General features: G+C 30.8%; 1 protein-coding gene and 1 long non-coding RNA gene across 3 annotated transcripts; both read left to right on the top strand.

Annotated features, from left to right (window-relative positions):
• The first annotated feature begins 315 nt into the window (after positions 1-315).
• Positions 316-1764, top strand: LOC148767131 (uncharacterized). Of its 2 annotated transcripts, XR_016034383.1 has the most exons (4): positions 316-382; positions 587-640; positions 1259-1304; positions 1410-1764. It is a non-coding gene; the product is annotated as an uncharacterized LOC148767131 (long non-coding RNA). The 2 variants fall into 2 exon arrangements; XR_016034382.1 differs by lacking the exon at positions 316-382 and having other exon boundaries at positions 399-640.
• A 12703-nt stretch (positions 1765-14467) lies between these two features.
• On the top strand, positions 14468-18091 carry LOC105955839 (uncharacterized). The gene is made up of 6 exons (XM_012979639.2): positions 14468-14879; positions 16416-16654; positions 16748-17006; positions 17115-17294; positions 17408-17563; positions 17714-18091. The coding sequence occupies exons 1-6, from the start codon at positions 14850-14852 to the stop codon at positions 17885-17887; spliced, it is 1038 nt and encodes a 345-aa protein (XP_012835093.1). The 5' UTR covers positions 14468-14849; the 3' UTR covers positions 17888-18091.
• Positions 18092-21080: the final 2989 nt, after the last annotated feature.

Below are 21080 nucleotides of genomic sequence, written 5' to 3'. Positions count from 1 at the left end.
ACTTACTACAAGACAAAATTCGTGTTGTAGAAAAAATATTAAATTTTCTAAATTTTATTAGATACGACAAAATGCACGCGACTTGTCGTTTCTTTTGTTCATTATATTGAAAAGACGGGCTCCTTAGGTCAAGAGTTCGAAACTCTCTACCCCCCAATTGTAGGTTATTCCTTAAAAAAAAAACGGACCACGACTCCAATCTTCATATAGGTCGTGCCCCTACAAATCGATCTTACGATTCATCAATTTTCTTCTTTTCCTTTCTCTGGAGAAGGGTTTTCAATTGAACAGAAGGGGTTTTATCTCCCCACTGAAGAAGAAGAAGAAGAAGAACACGTTACCCATAAAGGGTTTCATCTCGCCATTGAAGAAGAAGAACACGGTACTTTTTTTTTCCCTCCCAACCGTCAATTTTACTTCTCTAAAAACCCTAACTTGGGGATTTTTTTTCTTCTTCAAACATTAATTAAATATCAATCTCTTAAATCTCGTTCTATTGTATGGATATATGTTTTAGGATTACTGATACTCCATGGAATTTATTTTTAAAGATTCATCAATTTCCCTCTTTTTTCTATGACATAAGATTTTCAATTGAAGACAAGGCACTTCATCTTTCCTTCGGAAGAAGAATAACACGGTAATTTTATCTTCCCCTCTCCCAATTATTAATTTTATTTTTGTAAGAACCCTAACTTGGGGGATTTTTTTATTCTTCTTAAAATTGTAGGAAGTATCAATCTCATATATATATCTTCTTTTTGTGAACAGTGGATATATGATTTAAGACTAGTGATATATTCCATGGAATTTATTTTTACTAATTCAATATTTTTTTATTGGTCTTGGTATCTCTTTGATGAGGTAAATATAATCTTCCCAATTTCTTGAATATATATTTTGATGTTGTAGGTGCTAGTATATCTATTTCGTGAATTTGTTATATGACTGATAAACATTTTCCCTACTGAATTATTTGCTAACACATATTCATAGAGAATTAGCCAACTAAACTAATAGATGTTGTCAAATCTGAAACTATTAGCTCGTTCAGTTCTTTTTACATATTATGCAGCACAAAAAGTGGAACCATTGTAAATTTATAATCTGAAGTTGTGACGCAGTAGAAAGGAGGAATGAGGAAGCATGCACCAGTGTTTATGTTCATTTTAGTAGATTTGTTTTCCTCATAATCGACAATTTCGTAGTTTAATCAGTCTTGAGTATATGGCTTACGAAATTCTGGTTTTGTTAGTAGAGTTGATGCCGAATTCGAAAATTACTACTTCAGTTATAACAATGGGGTAAGTATTATAGTACATAAACTTTTGATCTTCATCAAACATAATTTTGCTCATCAATCTAAAAATCTTATAATCATTTATTTAATTCTGAAATTGTATATCGAGGTGTGAACAGAGAGACCATCTCTTACATCATTGCTTATGGTCTAAGTGTTGCAGCTATGCGAAAACACAAGATAAGAACTTTTCTCTGTCTCTCTCTCTTGTTTGTGAATTCATTTACTTATTAATTTTATTTTTTTCTTGCAGTACTAGGGTGTTGAACAAGTTAGCAAAACATCCAAAGATTTTTGTTCATGACATGGAGGTTGGCATAGATGTCATGTGTTAGATAGAGAGGTTGGTATCAATGTCCTGTACAAGGGCTCTTAATCAAACAAAATGTACGTTTGTTTTCTTGTTCTTTGATTTTTTTTTCGATTGAGGAAGGCTTGAGACTAGTGTAGATGAGTTTATTACTGTTGAGAATGATGTAGAATTTATTATAATGTATAGTATTTTAATGAAATGATATCTTTTCTATTTTTTATGGATAATTATTATTTAAATTATTGTATTTCAAATATTTTTTTTTCTTTTTTTTTTTTTGTGAAAATAAGTAAAAACTACAACATGCATATAATGATGTTAAAAGTCTATTACAAGAAGCACAGGTGTGTGGTGGTAATACGTACAAGCCACAACGTGCGTGCGAATGTTGTAAATTCTATAGCGCAACATATGGTGCATCTTGTTGAAATGCAGTTCACCACTTACATCGCACGTTGTTATTATCCCGTCATTTTTAACAACATGTTGGTCCACCATGTGCGTCTGTACGTTGTCGAAATGGTTAGACAACATGCATCGTGTGTTGTTAAAAGGACTTTTCCTTGTAGTGTACATGCAGGGGCGTACCCATGTATATGCCTGGGGTGGCCCCTTCCCTCCCAAGAATTTTTTTTAACATTTTTTTTATGTATTAGTTAACACTCCCCCTCCCCCCAAAAAAACTTTTATTTTTGTACACTTTAGTCCATAAGAAATTTTTTTCTCTAAAACCGCCTGGGTCTGCCCCTGTATACATGTAGTCATATATAATAACGTGCAGTGACATGTAGTAATATATAGTTATATATAAGCTATGTAGTCATGTACGTAGTCGTGTATGAGTTATGTGGAGAGTTTATATGTATATCAGTAGGTATAGTGTGATAGTGTGTCTGTGTGCAGATTCAAATTTGAAGCAAAATTTGTTGTTTGTTTAACTCTCCTTTTCGCAGGTCTTGGTGTTTGAACTTAGTTAGTTTTTGCGGGGTGGACTTTGTGTTCGTCGTTTAAAACAAGCCGTTCTCATGTTGAAAGTGAGATTTGAGTCAAATTTAGTTGTATAGATAACTATAGATAACTATAGTCATGTATAGTTCCATGTAGTAATATATAGTTATATACAAGCCATGTGGCTTTTTTGACGTGTAGTTATCTTGATGATTGTGTTTTCTTGTTGATACTAATTGATTTATAATATCAAGATTCAAATTGTGAATTTATTTCTTGGTGTAGATAAAGTTTTTTTTTTATATATAATCAACGATTTACATATTCGGTCGATCATAACTTTGAGATAATATGACAGTACATGACTACATATAACTATACATGACTGGGTATACCATATTCCTGTGTAGTCAATTTCAATAAAGTAAATTTATTGAATATTTGAAAAAATTAAAAATTAAGAAAATTTTAATTAAAAATTAAAAATTAAAAAATTAAAATTAAATTAAATAAAATACAAAGAGGGTATATATAAAAACTAATAATAAAATAAATATTTATATTTTTGTATTAAAAAAACCTATAAAAATGATAAATGCAGGTAAAAAAAATACTAAATGCAGTTGGTCATAATGCTGAATGCAGTTGTGCGAAAATTATGCATAAATGCACAATAGTACTTTTGCCTCTTCAGGATATCTCAAAAGAAGAATTTTAAAAGTGAACCTATCTTTATATATATATTTATATTTTTCATATTAGGGGTATATATGGATTGGACCTATATATATTTAAGTCCTTATATGAATATAAGGACTAAACTTAAAATATAATTATCTCATAACGAATAGGACACCACTATATGTATACATAAGATATGTATACGAAAGAAAAATTCTCCACACTAGAAAATCGTCCCTATCCCAACGTGAAAGAAGAAAATTACTCTTCTTCCAATTCTTTTTGACTCTCGCTAAAAAAAACTTCTTTTTTTGGACAGAAACCCTAATTTTCTTTCAAATTATTTTTCACATCCCATTCCAGCGAAAGAGAAGAAAACTGTGGACATAAACAACACGTCAGTTAATCAATCTAATATTATTTTATCAGATTTGTTTTTGTGAGAGCATGCTAATTGTTTAGATTTAAATTGTTCGAATATTATTTTATCAGATTTGTTTTTGTGAGCATGCTAATTGTTTAGATTTAAATTATCGAACATAAGAGTACGATTTTGCATGTTCCCTTCTTAATGGTTGATAGATTGTCTATAAGAGCATGTTTGTAAAAAACAATTGACCTTCCGCTGCGTTAGATGCGCGCATCAACTCATTTTGTACTGAGTTCGAAACTTCGAATTTCAAACCGTTTAAGATAGAGAAACATAAACTCAATTTGTTTTTAAAATTATTCTTTTTGGTGTTTTGAGTAAATCATCGTTGTTTTCATGTTTTAAATTTGGCCAATTGGAAAATCACCTGCGAAACGGAAACAAATAAATTTAATTACGAGATGAAGAACGAATAATTAAAACAATAAAAAAACCGAAACCCATATGAACCAAAAGTTCTTCAATTTGACTCGGATGCGTTTAAAGCAATCTGTGAAATAGATCTGAATTTTTCAAATTTAGGAACCCACAGATACGCATACCCGATATTGCCGGATTTGTACCCGGGTATTTAAACTCGGGTAAAGGACCCGACCCATCTCTTATTTTTAATGTATACATCTTAAACCGCAGATCCTTGTCGAAGAAGGCCTCTCCAAAATCAAAATTAGGGTAAGTCGATCCTTTTTTTTATGCCATCTCTCTCTTTCTCTCTCTCTCTCTATATGTATATATATATGGGTAAATTACACCCACACCCCTGAGGTATGCTTAAATAACTGTAAGGTCCCTGTGGTATCGATAATTACACTCACCCCCTGAAAGGTACTTAAAATCTCTAACGGAATAATGTATTGAATACATTATTCCGATAGGGTTCTAATGGACTATTGGTTTCAGGAAGTGGTGAAGACAACAAAAAGTTATGGGTGATTTAAGAAATATTGGGGGAGCCATGTCACCCCATAACTCCCTATAACTCTATGTTATCTCCACAACTAGATAAAAGTAATAGTCCATTAGAACCCTACCGGAATAATGTATCCAATACATTATCCCGTTAGAGTTTTTAAGTACCTTTCAGGGGGTGAGTGTAATTATCGATACCACAGGGACCTTACAGTTATTTAAGCATACCTCAGGGGTGTGGGTGTAATTTACCATATATATATATATATGGGGAAATTTGACAAAACTCCCTCATTACACAAGTATCATTACAATAAGTCCAATTTTGTTTTACATTTTTAAGATAAATCCAAAATATTTTTTATTATTTAAAAACACTTAATTATCACTATTATACCCCTACTTAAAAAATAATGTATATTTAATTTTGATATTAAAGATATGTAATATATTTTCCATTAAAGAATCCTAATAATTAGGAAGTTAGTTAGCTGAATTAATTAATGACCGTATTATCTCTTTCCTATTTCTTAACCTCCCCCTCTCTCTCTTTTATCTCTTTCCTATTCATCTCTCTCTCTCTCTCTCTCTCTCTCTCCGTGTTGAGTTTTGTGGTGTTATTGGGTGTTATCACTCTAACAAGACAAGAAACCCTATTGGTTATGAGTACACCTGTAAGTATAATATAAAGTGGTTTTGATGTTTATATAGTTGTTTTATACATAGTGGTTTTCATGTTTATATAGTTGTTTATACGAAGTGGTTTTCATAATGTTAGGCTTTGTCTTTGATAAATTTATAGTCGTTTTTCAACAATTTACATAGTTGCATATACAGAGTGGTTTTCATCTTTACATAGTTGTATACACATAGTGGTTTTCATCTTTACAAAGTTGTATACACAAAGTGGTTTTCATGTTTATATAGTTGTATACACAAAGTGGTTTTCATGTTTATATAGATGTATGTACAGAGTGGTTTTCATGTTTATATAGATGTATGTACAGAGTGGTTTTCATGTTTATATAGCTATTTATACAGAGTGGTTTTCATGTTTATATAGTTATTTATACAAAGTAGTTTTCATGTTTACATATTTGTTTGTACACATGTTTCTACACCATAATTTTAGAAACACAAAATTAAAAGAACAGTAGTTATGATGTCAATTAATATTGAGATAAATTTATTAAAATTGTATATGCAAGAAACTATATAATTCTCTTAAAAAAAAAAACTATATAATTAATATATTAATATAGATAAAATTACAGTACCCATACCCAAATTTTCCTTCTTCAATCCAATTATTGAAAAGGGCAGGCAACAATATATTCAAATCATCGGCCAAATTACTTGGTCACAAAATTCTCGATCATCATACATAAAAAAGTAAATCAAGAAACTTAATCAAATCTGCCAAATTATCGGCACATAATCGACATACAACCATGGCGTAATCGACTATCACGCAGAGAAACGAAACACACAATCGAGCCCTCGAAAGATATTATTATCATCATAAATTCAGTAAACAACATATTTTTTCCAATACAAAGATCCCACCAAGACACACAAAATAAGAAATTAAATAAATAAAAAAATTGTTTCTGGTCATCGTTGACATTCAATTCACAAAAAATACAAAAGTAAAAAAAATCCATGGGGTTTACAATACTACCTCTGGGTTGGTGGTCGGGAACAATAGCTCTGGAAGTCATATCTGAATTTCCTTCTTCTTCAAAATTGTCGTCGGTATATCCACCAAAAACGCCACCAATACTTGACTGGATCTCCATTGTTTGAATGGATTTGGTGTAGATATCGGTGCAGATTAGGGAGATTTGGGAGCGTGATTTGGAATTGATTTATCGTATTTTTAATTTTAATAATTATACTAATTTGTGAGGGCATATATGGTTTTTCAGGCTCATTGGATTTATCTCAAATATCATTTATAAATAAAGGATTTATCAAGAATTAAAATCCTAAGTAAGGGTGTTTGGCATATAGCCCCATATATATATATATATATATATTTGTTTGTTTTTATGTATGCTATTTTGCTTTCAGTGTTCCTCTATATGTGACCTAATTGGTTTTCTGTGGCTTTAATTTTCAATGTGATGAATTGCGTTCAATACAATATATTCAATCTGGATTTCCATGGTAGTGTGTTCAAATTTGGTGCCGTTTATGATATGATAGAGAAACGTAATTTTTTTTTTTTATTGAGAAGATCAGAAATTTAAAATTTTAAGAACATATAAACTGTTACATCTTATTTTTAAAATTAAATTTTAAAGTCTTTGAATGAATAATAAGCTTATATTGTTTTTTTTATTGTTTTTAAAATAAAATCTTAAATAAAAGGGGTGACCTTATAGGGTAAATGTACTTTTTAAAAAACAATTTATAAGTTCTCTAAAAGTGTATTTCTTGAATTTTTAAGATATTTAAAAAAAATATCAAACACTGTGGACGAGCTTATATGTTCTTAAACAACGTGACTAAGCTCTAGATCAAGTGGTAGGTAGGTATATGGTTTGATCACCCTACCAAAATTATCAAATAATTTTTTACATTTTTTTAGGGTAAATAGCACTTAACCCCCTTGTGGTTTGGGCATTTTGCACATGACCCCCTTGTGGTTTGAAATTATGCACATAACCCCCTTGTGGTTTCGACATTTTGCACATGACCCCCTTATGGTATGAAATTAGGCACATAACCCCCTTGTGGTTTTGACATTTTGCACATGACCCCCTTATGGTATGAAATTAGCACATAACCCCCTTGAATAGAAAACAGGAAAAGACTAAATTACCCCTATCAAGTCAAAAGTTCTTGTTTTAATTTAAAAATAATTATTCTATAAAATAAAAGGCTTAATGTACTTTTTTGTAAAATGAGAAATATAATATATCATCGTTTTTTTTTTTAATTTTACAGCACAAAAGGTATATAATACTAGTTATTGTACGATTGACAATTTATTCGATTTTAAAAATCAATTTGAAAATCTTTAACATTTCATTAATTATGATTATTATATTACTATTTTCTATATAATATATTATAATACAGTTGTTATCGAACTTTAATTTTTTTAAGAAACAAAGTCTTTATTTCTTTTATGGAAAATTAGAAAAAAAAACATTTCTCTATAGTTGAAATGAAAATTAAATTAAAAAAATATATATGTGCTGTAAAATAGGAAAAACACAATAATATATTATATTTTTATTTGACAAAAAAGGTACATTAAGCTTTTCATTTTATAGAAAAATTATTTTTAAATGAAAACAAGAACTTTTGACTTGATAGGGACAATTTAGTCTTTTTCAGTTTTCTATTCAAGGGGGTTATGTGCTAATTTTATACCATAAGGGGGTCATGTGCAAAATGTCAAAACCACAAGGGGTTATGTGCCTAATTTCATACCATAAGGGGGTCATGTGCAAAATGTCAAAACCACAAGGGGGTTAAGTGCTATTTACCCTTTTTTTTTAACAAAATATACGTTTGATTAATCTCACGATCAATTGGAATATTTAAGGAAATGGGGAAAAAGAAAAAAAGCGTGTTGACAGATGATCAATGGCGCGAAATCCAGTACGCAGTAGAATGCGCGGTGTCAGTCATAGCGGACCCCACTCCTCAGCCGGACCCACCTGGACAGAGGTGGATCCAAAGGAAGGAGGAAATTTTAGACGAACAACCACAGAGGATCGCTGCCCCCATTCCGGTCCCACGTGATTGGAAGCCTGCACATCCATTGCTGCAAGAGATGGCGAAGAAGCATTCCATTTCTCAATTGAGGGAACGAATTGATCGACTGCATAATACGGTCACTGAGAACATCTACATTCGGCGTCCTGTTGGGCGTCCGATCCGCTCCCTTGGGACAGCTCAACGCTACCTATTGAAGTCTAAACGCTACCTCTCGAAGGCTTACTATTAAGAACTTTTTGCTAATCTCGACAAATATGACTTTTAATTGGGTTCATTATATTTTATGAAATGATACAACGGAAGGAGATTAAATTTTTTGGGGGTTCACGGACATCGCCCCCGAATTTTTTGAGTAATCCATAAAAAATAAGCGAAAATAATTAATATTTTTTTTGTTTGATGTAAAATGGTATGTTTTTAACAATAATATTTTATATATTGTAATAATAAATATGAAAAAGTATATAAATTTACATGGAAGAATAGAGAAATTTTTTAAAAATTGAAGGGTCAAAACTTATATTTATATAAGACTGGGGGGCCAAAATCTATTCCTTAAGCTAGTATTCATAATTTCTTTTTGTAATTGGATTATATTGAATGATTTTTTATTTTATTTTTATTGAAGTCTAAGTTTGTCAATGTGTGTAGACCATTGCAACTTTTTGTGATTATTTGCACTTTGCAGTTATGTAATAACCTTTGAAACTTTCTGGTGGTTTTAAATTCAGTGTTACTTGCTGAATTTTTTACCGATGTTGATGAACCAATAGGGATGTAATGGTCAACTTTGGCCAAGTTTGGCTTATTCTGGAATTTTGTCGCCTTTTTACTGCAGGTTACAACTTTCGTAGCGGACTTGCGTAGGTACAAATGTTATTACTAGTCTCGTACATTAATTTTGCTGTGTTGTTAAAGAAAAAGTCAGCTCTGTAGATCGCCTAAAACAATTTGGGAAACAAAAAAATCAAAAAAACATAAAAAATAAAATAAAAAATTAAATTAACGCCGGCGACTGGTCGAAAAAATAAGTTCAAAAAAGAAATTAAAAATTTTGAAGATGAGGTGATTGTGATATATTTGTTAAATCTATGGTCAATGTGCAATATTGGAGAAGTTAGAGTTTAATGGATGAAAGTGGGGAGAATTACACTTTTGGTCCCTCGTGTTTGGCCCGATTCCACTTTTGGTCCCATTGTTCCAAAGTGAACAAAGTTCACCTCCAAGGTTCAATTTTAACCATTATTGGTCCTTGCCGTTACATATCCGTTTACAAGTAACGGAAAACACTATTTTGGGGCCAAAATTGAAATTTTAATTTTTTTTGGATGAAAATAATTATAAATTTAAAATATACTACTTATAACTAATTTATAATAATAAAAAATTATAAATGTTTCTTATGATATATTCATTTTATCTTATAATTAAATTTAAAATATCTTTTACAATTTTCATTCTTCTTAATTTAAGAAGTCTTAATCAAAAAAAAATATATTTAAGAAGTCAATGTTTCTTATGATATATTCATTTATATTATAAAGGGTAAATTACAACCAACCCCCACGAAAAAACTCCTCTTGTTTGGATAAATACATCTACCCCCTCAACTATGATTTATTTTCTTGCACTTCCACCCTTACGGTGTCAAATTCAAGGTAATCATCTAGATTTCGTGGAATGTGCTCTAGTTTGTACTCGTTTTGTGTAAAAATACAGTTTCTGATGCACCACAATCTGATATATACAAGCAAAAAAAACACATATTATGATCATCTTGCTTCAAAATGTGGAGTTCGAATGGGGGATAAAACGGGTACAAAAGTGATAATATTCCATATAATTTCGAAGATTCCAATAAATTTGAAATCGCAAGGATGGACGTGTAAGAAGATTTATAGTTGAAGGGTGGTTGTAATTACCCAAACAAGAGGGGGGTTTTCGTAATTTGACCATCCTCGGGGTGGTTGTAATTTACCCTATTATAAATGCTTTTTCTCCTTTTGAGTTTTGAAAATTATTGTTTAGCTATAGATGATGCATTATTCAAATATTTGAAATAAGCTTGTTTTTAAATACTTAGAATATTGACCAATATGGACATAACTATATGGGCCTCCATGGGCTAGTGGATCGGGCCTCAAAATATTCGGACCTGGGGGGTGAAAATCAGAATGGTATTTTCTATTTTCGTTCGTATTTCGAATTCTGAAAAATTCTCAATTTTTTCCAGAGAAAAAAAATGTCGAAATTGGAAAATATACGAGATTATGAATTGAATCAGATTTTACATTTCCAAAAAATCCTGATTATTTATAAAAAGTCGCATTGATATAATGTACTTTATATTATAGGTAAATATAAAAAAAAAGTAGAGTTTTCGAATTATGCCGAACCCTATAAAAACCAATTCGATTTTGGAATAGGTTTTGACAATTCCAATTTCCAAAATTTCAGAATATTTTGTTAATGGAGAATTAGTTTTTCAATTCCTAAAAATATTGAAATTTTTCAACAAAAATGTTAATTTCGGGCTGATACGCTCGATTTCCACTCCTACGTGAGCATGTCAATAATTCTGTCCATTTCAATTTCAAACACCCAAGATAATTCAAATGTCAAATTATCAGTTGGGGGAATGTACTATTTTGAGGTCTATACTATGTTACATTGGGGTGTAATGCATCAGGTAGATCTTTATCATTCATAATTACACAAATACACACCGACACCCACATTGGTGTGTGTAGATCAACGGTCAAAATTCATCTGATGCAACATTCATCGTGTGTAGCATAAAAATAATCCTACTTTGATTGAAATGCAAACACCACTTAACGTGGGATTTAATGCTAAACGGCCGTAAAGGGCACGTTGTTAATTTCTTCATTATCAAGAACATCTATTTATTTGTTCCAAGTACAAGTATCTCGATATTTAATACTATTTCTCTAATTTAAATTGATGAAGTAATTAATGATCTCAATTCTCAATTACGAGGAGAGAGCTATATTGAGAGTGGAGTTGCATTGTAATTTGTACATTAAATATTTCAACATTTTACACTTAAACTTTCATAAATTAATACAGCTGAGATTAGCAACATTCTAAAAATTTAGTAAAATAGTAAATTATTAAATTACTCCCTCCATGTCGCAATATGTGTCGTTTTGGGTTGATGCGCACATATTAAGAAAACTAATAAATATGCGTCGATTTTAGAGAAAAATATATAAAATGACTAAAATATCTATGTTATTAATGTTGTTTCCATTAATTCTCTCTCAAATAATAAGGGCAAAATTGAGAAAATAGTAACTAATGCACCATTGAAATTCTAAAGTGACAGATAATTTGAAACAAGAAAAATTTCCCATTGCGACAGTTAATTTGGAACGGATGGAGTAATATTTATATTTTTACCTAGTCAGGACCCGAAGAAATCATTACTTGATTAAGATTATTAATTTATTGAGATTTTATTGTATATTTGTATTTAAATATGCATAGAGAATAAAAAATCACGTGGCAGAGAACACAGTCTCAGTATCCAAGTCTATTAGGAGGGTAAACAAATTGTGTTGAGACAAATCACTATTTGTTCAATTTTCTTAAGTTTTTATCAACTTTTCCAATTTATTGTTGATTTTGGTTTGATAAATATCGAGTCCAACTCAAACGAGTTTTAATCGAAACTAACAAAAATTGAGTTCGAACTCAAGTCGAGGATCAAAGCTTTTCGAACGAAAATATATATATATATTCGAGTTTGGTTAGTTAACACAAATCAGATTGAAACAAACTTTTAATGAACAATCTTATGAATTAATTATTATCCAATTTAATTTGACTTTTGAGTCCTAAATAAATTAAACCGATAACATGAACTTTGATACCGAAGAGACGAATAAAATGATACATAGGAAGAACATGTTATGTGGATATAATTTGTTTCATGTATGTTAATTAATACTAATCATTAATACCGAAATAAAGTCAAATATCCGAATTGATTACTTTCTATGTTGTTACTCCCTTCGTCCCAATTTAAATGTTGTTTTGGGTTGTTTTGCACATATTAAGAAAATCAATAAATGTGCATAGATTATAGTAAAAAAAAACAGATACAATTACTAAAATATCCTCAACATTAATTGATTCTTAACTAATTAATTAGGAGTGATTAAGGGTAAAATTGAAAATGATGCAATTAATGCTTCATTGAAAATCTAAAATGACAAATAATTTGGGACAAAAAAAACTCTCTAAAAAGATATATAAAATGAGACAGAGGGAGTAATTAACTATAATTAACTATAGTGGTTTATAAATATGTTTAGTGGGGTCCACTAGTAAATTATGATCCTAAATTTGTGAATTATATTAAGCTGGTGTTTGCATAAGTTTATTTAAAAATAAAAGATGGTGATTGTGAGGGTAATGTGGTGTTTGCAAAAGTTTTTACAAATAGATTACGAGCTGTTTTTTTTCTCTTTCATAATCTACTTTATGTGTTTGCAAAATGAATTCTTTTGCTTCTCTTAAAATATGCGATTTTATACTATAATTTGTTCAGCACCCACGACCATGTTATTTCTATTTAAGTTGATTTTCTAATAATTTTGCAAACACCTCCAACTTTTACAAATAAGCACTTAAAATCAACTTAACTCACAATCCATAACTTCTGCTTTTAAATAAAATTTTGCAAACACTACCCTAAGTGGATGTTAAGTGCTTAATTGTAAAAGTTGAGGTGTTTGCAAATATACTAACAAATGAACTTAAATAGAATAAACAGGTTTACGGGTGCTTTTAAAAAATAGATTAAAACAACTTTATTTTTTAGAGAAGCAAAAGGAAAAATTGATATTAGACACCTAAAAATAAATTATAAGCAAAAAACACTTAAAAGCTGTTTCTAAAATCTTTTGCAACCACCACCTAATTCGTTATTGTATAGAAAAAATCACAATCATCATCACAAAGTTGCTATAAAAAGATTGGATTTAACGGTATGATGGTGGATGTAGAATTTTTCATAATAATTACTAATTAGGAAAAAAAGAGGGGGAGAAATGAGAAAATGACAACATAATTATGAAAAATAAATGGGAGGTGTCGTAAATTCGAAGCAAAGATTCCAAATTAGGAGTACAATAATTAAAGCACGACGTGCTCCTCACTAATAATACTCTTTGCCCACCACACCCTATTATAATTAAAAGGGGGCTTTGCCTTTTTTGCATTATTTCATATCAAGTCATTGAGTTTTTTTTTTTTTGCCACATTAGCATATATTATGATAAACGGTAGAAATATTCTCGAAAAAAGAAAATAATATTTATATTAAAAATCACGGGTGCTTGGTTTATGAGATGCCTACTAAGCACACATACATAGGCGTGTTTGTGTGTGTTACTATGTGTAGATCGATAGTTCAAAATTATATGATGTATTTCAGTAGGTGTAGCAGCTACAGAACCTGAGTACCCCATGAAATAAACCCATCAATAAAAACTAAAATATAATGGAAACAAATATTGACGAGTATATGCAATTTACAAGATTGATAAATTTAGATAAATTTCTTTTTTAGAACTTAAAAAAAAATGAAAAAAGTAAATAACAAAAACATATTTTTTTGGGGGGCAAATTACAACCACATCCTTAAAGTAAAGTATAATTACGATTAACTTCTTTTTTAGAAATTCCATCCAGCCCCTATAGTTTGTAAATTTCTTACATTCACTCCCTACAAAAGGGTGTTAATGGGGTGTTAATGTAATTAAAGCAAGTAACTATAGGTTCTAAATAAATTACAAGAAAATATTCAACAATGATTTTTAAATTCACAAATTTAAGCATCTTATTTGTTGTGTGAGACAAAAATAATATAATATAATGGGTGCTAAGTGCTAAGTGCTAATGCGTTATGGACCAAAAAACAAAAGTCATACCGAATATTGTAAAAAAACAATAAAATAATAAAAAATCAAAAAAAATAAAAAAATAAAAAAGCACAGTCATCTCTCTAGCTTTACCTTTCTGCACGCGCCTGCCTCCGAAAATCCGACGTGGCAACTTTTCCCGAGTGGGCCCCACTAATACAAAATCAAAAATTATCCAACGCCCAAATTCCAAACCTAAAACCAAGTCAAAATTATCTACTACAACAGTCGTACATTTCAGTTCAAAACACACACACACACACACACACACACACTTCGCCTAACTAATTCCAGATTTTTTACATTCTTGAAAATATAAAAACAAATTGCTGGAAAATAAAAATAATAAAAAGATTAGAAAAATAGCAGAGGGAAGAGCGCCCTCTCTCACCAGCTGTTTGCCTTTATTGCCTTTGTTCTTAACGAGGAACTTCGATTCGCTCCAAATTCCACCGCCGACCCGGCCCGGCCCGACCCGAGCCCGACCCACTTCCCAGTGACCCCTGCTTATATGTTTTTGAAGAAGTTTGAAGCTTTGTGGAAGAACCCTTTTTGGTTTTTCTTTCTTTCTTGGGGTTTACTATGGCTGAAGAGATCTGTCTCTTCACAAAGGTTAGATTTTTATTTTTCATTTATTTTATTTTAATTATTACTTTTTTTTAGTGGGATTTTAGCATTGTAAATTTTTCAATTTTATTTTTGTTTGAATGTATATTAAATATCCAAGCTTTGGGGGTGGGGGGTGGGTTTTGTTATGGGGTTTGGTTCATTGGAGTAGTGGGATTGTTTACTGGATGCAGGAGGATTAAGTTTTTTTTTTTTATTTAGCATTTTTTGGGGGTTATTTTGGAATTATTGGATAATTTCAATGTTTCTTGAAATGTTTATGTATGTGTTTATTTATCTCAACTTATTTACCATCCCTCTGCAACTTCTATGAATTTTGAGATGCTGCTTTATGAATTACAATGTCGATAAACTTAGCGACTTAAAACTACTAATTCATCGAGGCGATTTAATGAATTTGTTTTGAATTTTTATGTTTTTTGGCCATTTCCTTGTGGAGTTGTAGAAAGATCGAATCTTTAATATTTCGTATTTCAGTTATGTAAAGTTTTAATGAATTTGTTTCGAAATGGCGTGAAGAGATTCTTAATCTATATGTTTTTTGGCAATTTCTTTGTGAACTTGTAGAATGATCGAATTTTTAACATTTCATATTTCGGTTATGTGAAGTTAAAATGAATTTTAATGAATTTGTTTCGAAATGGGGTGAAGAGATTGTTAATGTATATGTTTTTGTGGGATTTTCTTTAAAGTTGTAGAAAGATCGAATTTTTAACATTTTGTATTTCGGTTATGTGAAGTTATAATGAATTTGTTTCGAAATGGTATGAAGAGATTCTTAATGTATATGTTTTTTGGCATTTTCTTTGTAAAGTTGTAGAAAGATCGAATTTTTAACATTTCGTATTTCGGTTATGTAAAGTTTTAATGAATTTGTTTCGAAATGGTATGAGGAGATTCTTAATCGATATGTTTTTTTGGCATTTCGTTGTAAAGTTGTAGAAAAATCGAATTTTTAACATTTCGTATTTCAGTTATGTGAAGTTATAATGAATTTTAATGAATTTGTTTCCAAATGGCGTGAAGAGATTGTTAATGTATATGTTTTTTGGGGATTCTCTTTGTAAAGTTTTAGAAAGATCGAATTTTTAACATTTCGTATTTCGGTTATGTGAACTAATAATGAATTTTAACGAATTTGTTGCGAAATGGGGTGAAGAGATTGTTAATTTATATGTTTTTTGATATTTTCTTTGTAAAGTTGTAGAAAGATCGAATTTTTAACATTTCGTGTTTCGGTTATGTGAAGTTATAATGAATTTTAAAGAATTTGTTTCGAAATGGCGTGAAGAGATTGTTAATGTATATGTTTTATGGCAATTTCTTTGTAAAGTTGTAGAAAGATCGAATTTTTTAACATTTCGTATTTCGGTTATGTGAAGTTAAAATGATTTTTAACGAATTTGTTTCGAAATGGGGTGAAGAGATTGTTAATTTATATGTTTTTTGGGATTTTCTTTGTAAAGTTGTAGAAAGATCAATTTTTTAACGTTTCGTATTTCGGTTATGTAAATATGACAGGATACCCTAATTATAAAGCCTCCGAAGAGACCTCCGGCTTCATTACGGATGTTAGTATTGATATTCGCTATGGTCTGTGGCGTATATATTTTCTCCGTATGTTTAAAGCAAACAAACATTCACACAAATACGAAGTTCCTTAAAGTCGAAGTCGGTAATCAGAGGCGTTGTCTCGATAATTCTATCGATAGATCTCAAATCCCGTACTTGCACTACCCAAATCCTGTCTCGTTTAACAGGCAAGCCATTTGATTTAATTTAATTTAATTAAAAAATAAATCTTGAAGAATTGGTAAGAGTACTAAGATGTTTTTCTGTCTTATGTATGATAGAAATGAATGTGCGTGTAATCCCGTTCGGCTTTTCGCTATTCTGTCGATGCAAAGATCGGGAAGCGGTTGGTTTGAGACTCTATTGAATAGTCACACTAACGTGAGCTCTAATGGCGAGATATTTTCGGTTAAAGAGAGACGGAGTAACGTTTCTTCGATCTTTTCGACTCTCGATACAGTTTACAATTTGGATTTGTTTACTAGTGCTTCCAAGAATCATTGCTCCGCTGCAGTTGGCTTCAAATGGATGCTTAATCAGGTACGATATATATATATATATGTGTGTGTGTGTGTGTGTGTGTGTGGACATTTTGAGGAAACGAAGAAAAACTGAAATGTTTTGGTTATGATAAAATTTCAAATGCAGGGGTTAATTGAGCACCACAAAGAAATTGCGGAATATTTCAACGAGAGGGGCGTTTCGGTAATTTTCCTATTCCGGAGGAATCTTTTGCGTCGGATGGTTTCGGTTCTTGCTAATTCTTACGACCGTTATGCTAAACTCCTCAACGGGACCCACAAATCCCACGTGCACTCACACGAAGAGGTAAGTAACTCTATTCCCTTTTGTACCCCACAAAAAATCGACTATATATATACATATATATGTGTATATATATTAATTATAGGATTTAATATTTACATATTTGGTTATCGTAGGCTGATACACTTTCTAAGTATAAACCGGTAATCAATTCGACATCACTAGTGATGGATCTAAAGCTTATGGAGAAGATGGTTTTGGACGCGTTGGATTATTTCAGTAGCACAAGACACATTGTTCTTTATTACGAAGATCTTATTAAAAATCCAACTGTAAGTTAATTATTTACATTTAGTATTTTCCAAGTTATAATTTTACTTATTTCTAAAATAATTTAATTCAGTTGAGCACCCGGGTTTTTTTTTTTCCCGAAAGATTTCGTAGGCATTTTTGGAAATTAAATTTCAATTTGATTATTGCAGAAACTAAGGGAAGTGCAAGAATTTATGGGAGTGCCGAAAATGGAGTTAACGAGTCGACAAGTGAAAATACATAAAGGTTCGTTATCGGAGCATATAAAAAACTGGGACGATGTTAACAGAATTCTCAGAGGAACGTCTTACGAGGTTTTTCTACATACTGACTACACTAGTTAGATATCTATCTAGTTGATCAATGCAATATGTTGATCTTCATCTTGGTTTTTTTTCCCCCTTAATTTAATGTTCATCTTTTGTTATTTTACTTAGGTTTTTTTTTTTTTTTTTTTTTTTTAAATGTATAGGTCTGTAATTTATGTAAGGACAATGCCAATGTAATGTGACATTTGAAAGGAATTTTGGTATTTTGCCTTTTCAAAATTAGTGTTTAGTCCTATTTTGCACCCTTGAAATATAGTTCTTTGGCACTTTACACCCCTCGAAACACAATAAATCACGCATAACGTATCCCGAATGAATACACTGTTCTAAAAATTGGTGAAAATCGGTCGACGCGGTTAATTAATTGGTCGCCGAGGCGGAGGCCAATCAAAATTTTCACGATGTTGGTGTAAATGTTTGGAAATTTGATTTTTGGTCTGTGAGGTGGTCCGATGCGGGTCGAGCCTTTGAGGTAAAAATCGTGGAAAATTAGGAAAAAGCCGATTTTTTTTTTAAAAAAGATATATTTTTTTTTTCAATAAAAAGAATTTAGGTCTTCCCTTTCTTGACTTTGTTCTTCTAAGAAAGAAAGAACGACGCACTCATCGACAACAGCCAAAACCGGCGGCGACACTGTACAATCGACGAGGATATATAGAATAGTGTTTAAATGATAGGGATATAATCACGTTTAAATATTATCATCTTATTATTATGAAACTTTTGTTATGTGATTTGGATACATAAATGATGGATTAAACTATCATTTTATATATGTTTCGAATATTTATAAATAATATTTAGAAATATATTTACACTAATTCTGAAAAAATTAATTTATTTTTGATTTATCACCGATGAATTACCGCTTCGCCGATTAATCGTGAGCGGTGTCTAACCGCCTCCGACACGACTCACGCTTTTTAGAACCTGGTTTAAATCCGAAAAAGTTACGATTCTATTTTTGTATAATCATATCAATTTCTTACAACTCATCGAAATTATGTATGACTTTTTTCAGTTCAGTCAATTTTTATTATTTTAAAATCGGTCATATCTTTTATATTCGTTTATTGAATCTCCTTGCCGATGATCGATACGTGCAGCTTGTCACACCTGGTCAACCTAGTATGATTTACGACTCTCGTATAGTTTCCAAACTGTTATACGATAGTATAGATTTACTCAGTGCACCTATATAATTGGCTGTGAGTTCTTTCGTTACCGAAGAAAAAAAAAAAAAAGGAGAATCATATTCCATTTGTCTATGGGCAAACAAAACAAGTACAGACAGAAATGATAGATACATTATTTTGTGTTTCATCACAAGTACTGCTTTACCTCCTAACCAAACAATATATGGAATCACAGTATCTAAATTATATTTTGAGGGCCTCTAACAATCTCTACAGATGGACATGCATTAAATCCATGTCCATTCAAAAATTAAACATGGGCAAATATATATATTCTATGTTAGATTCAGTGATTTTCATCAATCATCGGGTGTAAACGGGTGGCGGTGAGATTCGAATTCGGGTTCTTTCATTTCATTTGACTCTGATACCATGTTGAATGACCACCTCAATCAAAAGTTTAAGCCGTTATTGAAATATATCATTTAATAATAATTATCTCCAATAAAGACATAGAGGTGTAAAACGGGCCGATCAAAATGAATAATTTTGATGAAATTCTATTTCTTGGAAAAATAACAAATCGAAATGAATATAACATTTTCTCTCAAACTTTAAAAAGGATGTGATAAATGTCGTTCGAGTTTTAATAATATCGTTTCGACTTCAAACGCGATTTTGATCATCTTTCACTCAAAATTTTGCAAAATCGGATGCAAAGAGTTTGTAGTTTTTTTAGTTTGCTTTTTAATCCAACTTGAATCACCAAAATTGGATGTCGGGTGAGAAATATATACATTATTCAATAAACACTGCCCACAACTTTGATATATCGCGTAATTATCTAAAATTTAAATTGTGACTCATTCATGCATAATTTAGTCACACGACATCCAATCTAGCTGATTTAAGTTAGATAAAAAAGCTAACCCAAATGACTACAATTTCGTGTTTCGAATTTTACCAATAGCAAACTAGAAATATGTCAAAATCATCAGGTTCAAAATCAAAACAGTATTAGTAAAATTGAAACGAAATTTTGACATTTCAGAATTTAAAACCATATAGGAATTGGTTAACTTTACAAAATTTATTTCCAATTTCCAACATAACCTAAAATATATAATATAAATTACTACTATTATAAATATATATTATTCAGAAAATTAAACTTTTTGGAATTTATGACACAAGTACAAAAGAAAATAAGAAATTGGAATAGATACCCCAAGACTGATCACTATATATACTAACACTTTCAAAGTGTTTCAGCTCAAAAGGCAAAAACCACTTCTAAATTTTCTTTTAATTATGGCTAAAAATTCTAAGGCTTTTCCCCTTTGTGTTGTTGTTCTTCTATTGATGATCGTGTTTCAAGAAATTACGATTTTTGCCGAGGGCAGGAATGTAATTAAGTCCAAGATATTACGCCGAAATGGACATTTCAAAGCTAAGATAGGCAGAGGAGAACACGGTGGCTCAACCTTGATGCGGCTGAGCGAGGCTGACTACGTGGCGGATTTTCGCCCCACGTCGCCGGGGCATAGTCCCGGCATCGGCCATTCACTTCATGACTGAGAATTATATTTCTGCTTAATTAAGTGTAATTTTCGCTTGATTTAATGTATTTTTTAGGATTATTTTTAATTTTTAATGTTTTTTTTTACGTAAGGACGGTACCGAAATAGATATTTAAATTTTATGTTATCAAATTTAAACGGCTTTACATCATTGTTAAAGAGGAGATGAAAAAAATAATAATATTAATAATAAATAATTTTTTTTAAAATAAAAATATGTCATTAGTGTTTCTTATGTTGCCCTAGACTTTCTTACTTTTATATAGAATGATTGTTATTATATACTAATTAAATTAGAACATACAAATATTTACTATCTTTTTGCTATTTTTTTATAAATAGCTCTTAAAAGAATTTTCGTGTGTCGCCCCAAAGGCCGAACCTCATAAACCTTTAGCCTACCGCTATATCGATTTCCGGTTTCGCCCCTACTCGAAACAATCCTTTTAGTTCTTATTTTACCAAAATATCAAAGAAAAAAGGATGGGATTA

This window comes from Erythranthe guttata, chromosome 11, assembly GCF_056151865.1.
Source record: "Erythranthe guttata isolate IM_541 chromosome 11, IM_541, whole genome shotgun sequence".
NCBI lineage: Eukaryota > Viridiplantae > Streptophyta > Magnoliopsida > Lamiales > Phrymaceae > Erythranthe > Erythranthe guttata.
Note: the sequence above shows the minus strand (reverse complement) of the source record. Positions and strands in the feature narration are given on the sequence as shown.